Below are 8,105 nucleotides of genomic sequence, written 5' to 3'. Positions count from 1 at the left end.
GTTGTGGTAACTGTAAGAAGTGCTCGTCGGAGGAGTGTGTCGATTGCCCCGTTGGCATCGACTTGTAAAAGTGAGAATCACGGGTGTTATGGGGTGGAAAACAAATGTTTGCGCATAAGCGAAAGTGCGACCGTTGAGTGGTACATTTATGGACCGTTGAAGTGCGGAGTTTAACGCGGCATAAATCCTTCTCGATTTGGATTAATAGAATACTTGGTTCACGGCGCAGTGAATTTAGTAGATCGCGTTGGGTGATATAGTTATGGATGTAGATTGTTGCGAGTGTAGCCGAGAGAACTTGAAGGAATATATAGTGTTTTTCCATATTTCCTAAGTGGGCATTTTGGACGTTGAGCGTATGAGATACCGCTAGTTTCGGTAATGCACGCTAGTGATTATTAGCGTCTGGTGATATCTTCGGGTCAATGTAAATTGTTATGGACATCGAGTTTGGATGTGTGTCGGAGGATCATAGAGTGTGGGTCCGGTTGGTTCAGTGACAGAGATCACGGGGACGTGATCCAGTTTAAGTGGGGGAGAGTTGTAAGACCCGTTCGTGATTTTAATATTTTAAAAGGGGCATTTTTGGGTATTTCGTGTTGGGACCGGTTTTGTGGCTAAAAATATGGCCAAAAACTTATCTTATCTTTATTTTCACATCCACACTATCCTCTCATCTTTCTAGAGTGAGAAAGCTCCATTTTTTTAGAGAGATAAAGCTTGGATTGGAGAAGGAGTTGAAATCTCTTCAAGGTGCAAGAGTTAATGTTGTTCATCTCCCTTCTAGCTACGTTTTGATGGTGATGGTAAGTTCTAGATCCGATTTTTAATTGTTTGATTCTTGTTTGGTTAGGGTTTGAGTTGATGATGAGTTATAGAACCCATTTCTTATGAAATTTGATGGTTTTGGTGTAAGCTTGTGGTTATTAACCCTAATATGGTGGGATTAGGGTTTAATGACGAATTTGGGTGTCTTTGTCTTTGATTTAAGTGATAGTCACTAGATTGGATGAGTATTGGTGATTTTGGTGTTCATAAGAACAAGTTTGAAGTCATGCACACAATGTGTTTGATGAAATGCCTCAAAGAGGTGAAGTTATTGTGGATGTCTAGGTTTATGATCTAAAGTCAACCTTTGATAGTGTTGTTAATCAATTGGTGGTATGGTGGTGATCTGTGTGTGTTAAAGAGTTTGATTTTGGTCAAAATTGGAAGTTGACTTGGTTTGGTGTCAAAATGAGTTTTGGTGAATCAAGTATGTAAATACTTGATTTAAGTGTTAATTGGTGTTTTGGAAATATAATCACTAGTCGTTAGTGGATTTGGGCGTTTTGTGACTTTTGTCAAAATGGGTAAATTGACTTGGGTCGAATTTGGTAATGACACTAAGTTTGGATTAAATGGGTGTTCAACACTTTACTTAAGTGTTAAATGGCGTTTTTGAATGAAAGTAATCGTGGGAAGTGATTTTGGGTTAAAATGATAGTTTTAACATAAGTCAAACGTGGTCAAAAGCAATATGGGTCAATATTGCACGTGTTGGGGTTTTGGTGTAATTGGCATTTGAAATGATTACTACCTAAGTAGTAATTTAGTGTTAAGACCTAGGTTCGGTCTAATTGGGGTAAAGTATGATTTGGGAAAAATTGTACTTTGTTGTGTTGGTTTGAATTACCACCCGAAGTGGTAATTGGTTTGTGTCCATTAGGCGTTAAATGGGTTGGTTTTGGCGAGCAAGGTGTGATCCCTCGACTAAGGGATGTTTGTGTCGAGTTCTCTTTTAGAGAATGGCTATTTATGTGTATATTGTACCTATGTGTGATATAGGTGGTTACTTACTCGGATTTAAGGACGAAGATCATGTTGTACATGACTTGTGCGGGCATTCCAAGGTGAGTGGAATAATTATGCGTGTACGTATATAATGTATTTATTTGTGTAGCGTGAAATGTGGGATAGTCGCGGTGTTTAAGACACCACATTCTACGTAACAAGTGGGATTGTCGCGGTGTTTAAGACACCACATTCTACGTAAAGAGTGGGATTGTCCCGGTGTTCAAGACACCACTCATTAGTTTGATTGATATGTGGGATAGTCGAGGTGTTTAAGACACCACATTTTCATGGGAGTGGGATTTGTCGCGGTGTTCAAGACACCACTCATGGGTTTGATTGACATGTGGGTTAGTCGCGGTGTTTAAGACACCACATTGTCATGGGGGTGAGTTAGTCGCGGTGTTTAAGATATCACCCGGGGATTAGTGATTACCCATTGATTAAGTACACTAATGGATGTTATGAACTCTGACGACCTTTCGCGAGTACCGTTCCCTTGTACGATTGGTTAACCATGGTTGTGTGAATTTTGTATTAGCATATTAAATTGTGAACTATATGCTATTGGTGTTGCTAGCTTATTGTGAATTGCGGATATTAGTTTATGCATGATGTTTGCATGGTCGTTGAATTGCTAGCTTGTATACGGTATTGTGTAAGTGATTGCAAGTAAGTAGATTATATATGTATATGTATAATTATTGCATTCACTAAGCGTTAGCTTACCCCGCTCGTTGTTTACCTTTTTACAGGTATTGTGATTGTGAAGCTAACTAGTTGTTAGACTAGAAGCGTAGGAGCACTTGGGCTTGATGGGGTAGATTTCGGATATTTGGACGCGGTTTGGGGATTTGGTAGCCCCCGGGATTATGCTCTTGGGTCGAAATTACACCGTTTGGTTGTATGGGTTGTTAAAACCTTTTTGTAAACTCAAATAGATCAAAAGTTTCACCTGGAAGTTTTAAGGAGAAAGGTGTCACCTGAAAGTTTCACCTGAAAGTTTAGTGTCACCTGAAAGTCCACCTGAAAGTTCACCTTAAAGTTCACCTGGAGGTTTACCTAAAAGTTATTTTAAAAAATAAATAAATAAATAAATGCTTCGTTTTTGGTAAACGGTTTTGGGGTCGTTACACTTTAATGAAAAATCCCTTTTCTGTCTAGAAATCACCTCTAATCCTGAGTACCTATGTAGTCATTATTACCGACACATGAATCTAGAGATTAGAGAATTTATTGATCTAGAGCAACATAATACTATTCCAAAAATAATGAATAAAGCCCTAAAGCGGGAGCATGATTTACAAAAGAAGGAAACTATTGCAGAGGGTAAAAGAAAGGTTAAGGAGACACCTCGGTCTTCCCAACAATTTCAATCAAAGAAACCAAGGTTTGGGATAGGAGCACGACAACAATAGAAGCGTAGGCCATTTCATAAAAAAATAAGTGGTGGAGCTAAAGAGATCCCTGAGTGTGGCAAGTGTGGTAGACGTCATATTGGCGAGTGTAGAGTGCGCAGTAATGTTTGTTTTCGTTGTGGAAAACCTGGGCATTTTGCAAACAAATGTCAAAGTTCCGATAGGACGTATTTTTATTACTTTAAGAGTGGACATGTGCAAGCTGAATGCCCGGTACGTCAAGAAAATATGAGAAAGGAATATCAGAGGAATGAGATGGAGAAGAAGGTTGGTACAAGTATTCAGAAACCCCAGACTCGAGCTTTTCAGATCACTACCGAAGAAGCAAAGGAGTTTCATGATGTGGTGTCAGGTACCCTTATTGTTAATTCTATGCCTGCACACGTTCTGTTTGACTCTGGTGCTACTAAATCCTTTGTGTCACTTTCTTTTTGTGAACATTTTAATGTGCCTCTGAGTAAGATGGATCACCCGTTAGAAGTTGAAATAGCTGATAATAAACTTGTAATAGTCAATGATGTATATAGAGGCTGCAATATAGAGATCGATAACGAAGTGTTTAAGATTGATTTGATCCCGTTGCAAGCTAGAGAATTCCATGTAATTATAGGAATGGATTGGCTGGGAAGGAATAGAGGAGTTATTAAATGTCATGAGAAGATTTTTCGTTTGCAGTCACCGAGTGGGAAAGTTATTACCATTTATGGGGAGCGAACGAGAAATACCATTCCAGTCTTATCTTATGCCAAAGCTAAAAGATTAGTATCACACGGGTGTCAGGCTTTTCTAGCACACGTGGTTGATAGTTCCAAAGTTGTAAGAGAATTGAAAATCATTCTGGTAGTTAATGAATTTCCTGATGTATTTCCCGAGAATTTGTCGGGTATTCCACCTGATAGACAAGTAGAGTTCAGAATCGATTTGATGCCAGGAGCTGCTCCTATTGCAAAAACTCCCAATCGGTTAGCTCCAACCGAGATGCAAGAAATGATGAACTAGTTGCAAGAACTTCTTGATAAGGGTTTCATTCGCCCTAGTAGTTCACCTTGGGGAGCTCCAGTGTTATTTGTTAAAAAGAAGGATGGTACAATGAGAATGTGTATTGATTATAGAGAGCTCAATAAGGTAACTATTAAAAATAGATATCCTTTACCGAGAATTGATGATTTGTTTGATCAGTTGCAGGGGGCTAGTTTCTTTTCAAAAATTGACTTGAGGTCAGGCTATCATCCACTAAAAGTGAAAGAAGAAGATATACCGAAGACGGCCTTTCGTACGTGGTATGGTCATTATGAATTTGTCGTCATGCCTTTCGGTTTGACAAATGCCCCAGCTGATTTTATGGATTTAATGAACCGAGTGTGCAGACCGATGCTTGATAAGTCGGTAATCGTGTTTATTGATGATATCCTTATTTATTCTAAGAGTAAAGAAGAGCATGCTATCCACTTGAGTCAGATGTTAGAAACCCTACGACAAGAAAGGTTGTATGCTAAATATTCAAAATGCTAATTTTGGTTAAGGGAAGTTCAATTTCTCGGGCATGTGATAAATGCTGATGGCATTCAAGTTGATCCTTCCAAAGTTGATGCAGTAATTAAGTGGAATCCTCCTACAAGTCCTACTGAAATTAGAAGTTTTCTTGGTCTAGCGGGGTATTATCGTCAATTTATTCAAGATTTTTCTAGAATTGCAACTCCGTTGACCAAATTGACAAGAAAGAATGTGGAATGGAAATGGGGAGATAAACAAGAACAGTCTTTTCAGCTATTGAAAGGTAAGTTAATTCAGGCACCTATTCTTGTATTACCCGAGGGCAATGAAGACATGGTAATTTACTGTGATGCTTCGAAGAGAGGGTTAGGATGTGTTCTTATGCAGAGAGGGAAAGTTATTGCTTATGCGTCTCGACAATTAAAACCACGTGAAAAATGTTACCCAAATCATGATTTAGAATTAGCAGCAGTAGTATTCGCTCTAAAAATTTTGCGGCACGATCTTTATGGTGTCAAATTTACCATTTATACTGATCATAAAAACCTCAAATATTTCTTTGATCAGCGTAATTTAAACAATAGACAAAGGAGATGGTTAGATCTTGTGAAAGACTATGATTGTGACATTCTTTACCATCCTGGTAAGGCTAATGTTATTGCTGATGCCTTAAGCCGAAAGGCTCATCACCATGTTTTGATGGTGAAATGCTTGCATTGTTTGAGCGTATCAAAACTGCCCAGATTAGTGCTTTAGAGGCTAATAATGTGAATGGAGAATGGTTGAAAGGTCAGTTGGAACACTTGAGTGAAGGCAGTCGTGGTTTAAAGATTCGTTACGGAAGAATTTGGGTGCCGAGGACGTGTGAAGTTAATCAAGAATTATTGGAAGCGGCCCATAAATCGAAATACTCTATACATCCTGGTGCAACTAAGATGTATATGGATTTAAAACGTGATTATTGGTGGCCAGGAATGAAACGTGACATCGTAAAATATGTTCAAAATTGTTTAACGTGTTTGCAGGTTAAGGCAGAGCACCAACAACCGTATGGGAAACTCCAACCTTTGGAGATACCTGTATGGATATAGGAGCAAATCACCATGGATTTGATCACTAAGTTACCAAGAACGCCTCATACGATACTATATGGGTGATTGTTGATAGACTGACAAAGAGTGCTATATTTTTGTCACGACCCTACTTTTTCCGTTATCTTTTACAGTTAATTATTTAACGACCGTTAACTGTTAGTGTGCCACGTCATTTCTATGACCTATATTATTAAATTTATAATTATATATATATATATATATATATATATATATATATATATATATATATATATATATATATATATATATATATTAATTATTATGTGTTATGTGAATATTTGTATTCATATTTTAATTTATACGTTTCTACGTCTCGCGGATTTCCATCCGGCGAATCTTTTTGGTTTTCAAACCAACGGACGCGTTTTTGGGATATTTAAATCCTAAATATTTTAAATATGATATTTTAAGATCATATTATTATATAGTGTATTTATATTTATTTTTCGTCGCGCGTTTGTTATCTTTCCGGATTTTTAATCGCGTAGGTGCGTTTTCGCGTTTCGGGACTCGTTCGGGCTTTCGGGCCATCAGGAAATTATAATTTATCAAAATTGGCCCACCACGGGGCCCACCCCATCCATTTTCGGCCGAACCCCTAAGGGGGGGGGAGCCTTTCCTCCTTTCATATTTTTTTTACATTACACTTTATTTTCCCTAAAACCTAATTTCTAATTTTTGTGTTTTCTCCTCCCTTCTCCTTTTTTGGTCGCCAACCATCACCTACATCATCATCATCATCATCTCATAAAATTATTAATCTTTTCAAAGGGCTTTCAACACAATCGGATTCTACACAACGATCTCTACGCGTTCATACTTCTCGTTTCTCGATTAGGGTATAAACCCTAACCCTAGAATTTTCAATTTTTCATTTATTTACTGTATTTTGATGATTATTTAGTAGTATGATGTTTGTGGATTATTGTAATGGTGTTTGTATTCATAGATGTACTCATAATCACATGTTTTCGGTTTGTTAAATTCTGGACAGCAGCTATTTCGTGTATTCTGAGTTTGTGACTGAGATAAAAGTTAAAATAAAGTATGTAAATGAGTTCCTCTCATCAAGACATTAATTTTATACTCCGGATTCATGTCGTTTCGATTCCCGGAGCCCTAGTTATGATCAAATTACTATTTTGTTAAAATTGAAATGTGGATTGACATGAAACAGGTTTGGTCCGACTTTGTGACCTTCCTTGGTGTCTTTAGGGTGTGTTAGTGTGTTAGGACTGATGGTGGGACGAACTTTCATGTTCGGGTCACCTAAATCCGAGCCACGGTTCACCCGTTTCGACTAAAACACGGTTTTGTGTAAATTGAAGGTCCAAGTGGTGTCATGGCTGATTACCACGACTTGTGGACTGTTCTTGGTGTGTTCTTGAGTGCACCTTTGTGTTGGGTGGTTTGAATAGGCGGAGATGCATATAAGGCTCGCCAGAAATCGACACCCGGGGCTCAAGATACGACCCGATGAACTTTTGAATTAAAACTTATGATTAATTCTAAAACTTATGATAAAAATAATGAAACTCATTATTAATTAATTACTTATGATAAAAGAAGTAATTATTATTATTTAAGACTTATGATATAAATCTTTATTATATCATTTAAATTATTATTTATGATTTAATTAACCTTTTAATTTAACTTATGATTAATAACACTTTTATTATTAATGGAAAATACTTATGATAAGTATTAAATTTATTTTATAAGAATATTATTATAAGACTTATAATAAAGATTAAATAATTATTTAATTATTATAAGACATAATTATTATTTAATTATGATTTAATTATTAAATACTTATGATTTAATAATTATATTTAGAAACTTATTATATGATTAATAATTCATTATTAATTAATAATACTTATGATATGATTTAAAATTTATTATTAATTAATAATATTTATATTATGACTAATATTTAATTAATTAATTAACTACTTATGTTATATTAATTATATCATTTCAACTTATATTAACTTTAATAATTCATTTTATTTAATTAAACTTATGTTATGACATAATTATACACTTTTAACTTTAATAAACATTATAACTTATGTTATTATTATAACTTACACTTTTCAAATTAATGTTGACTATGTTTGACCAAGTTTGACTTTTAAGTTGACTTTCGGTTGACTTTGACTTTCAGTTGACTTTTGTTGACTTTCTAAATAAGGAAACTTTTCTAACTTAAAAACTTTCCAAAAATAGAAACTTT

The 8,105-nt window shown here is 35.9% G+C and overlaps 1 protein-coding gene across 1 annotated transcript; it reads left to right on the top strand.

Annotated features, from left to right (window-relative positions):
- The first annotated feature begins 3,104 nt into the window (after positions 1 to 3,104).
- LOC139859365 (uncharacterized) lies at positions 3,105 to 4,250 on the top strand. The gene is made up of 2 exons (XM_071848156.1): positions 3,105 to 3,223; positions 3,344 to 4,250. The coding sequence occupies exons 1-2, from the start codon at positions 3,105 to 3,107 to the stop codon at positions 4,248 to 4,250; spliced, it is 1,026 nt and encodes a 341-aa protein (XP_071704257.1).
- Positions 4,251 to 8,105: the final 3,855 nt, after the last annotated feature.

This window comes from Rutidosis leptorrhynchoides, chromosome 7 (assembly GCF_046630445.1).
Source record: "Rutidosis leptorrhynchoides isolate AG116_Rl617_1_P2 chromosome 7, CSIRO_AGI_Rlap_v1, whole genome shotgun sequence".
Lineage (NCBI taxonomy): Eukaryota > Viridiplantae > Streptophyta > Magnoliopsida > Asterales > Asteraceae > Rutidosis > Rutidosis leptorrhynchoides.
This window is presented reverse-complemented; position numbering and strand designations above follow the sequence as displayed.

Coding starts and splice junctions, on each gene's coding strand:
- LOC139859365 (XM_071848156.1), top strand. CDS start 3,105: ATGAATAAAGCCCTAAAGCGGGAGCATGATTTACAAAAGAAGGAAACT. Junction 3,224..3,343: donor TTTCAATCAAAGAAACCAAG/GTTTGGGATAGG, acceptor TGGCGAGTGTAG/AGTGCGCAGTAATGTTTGTT.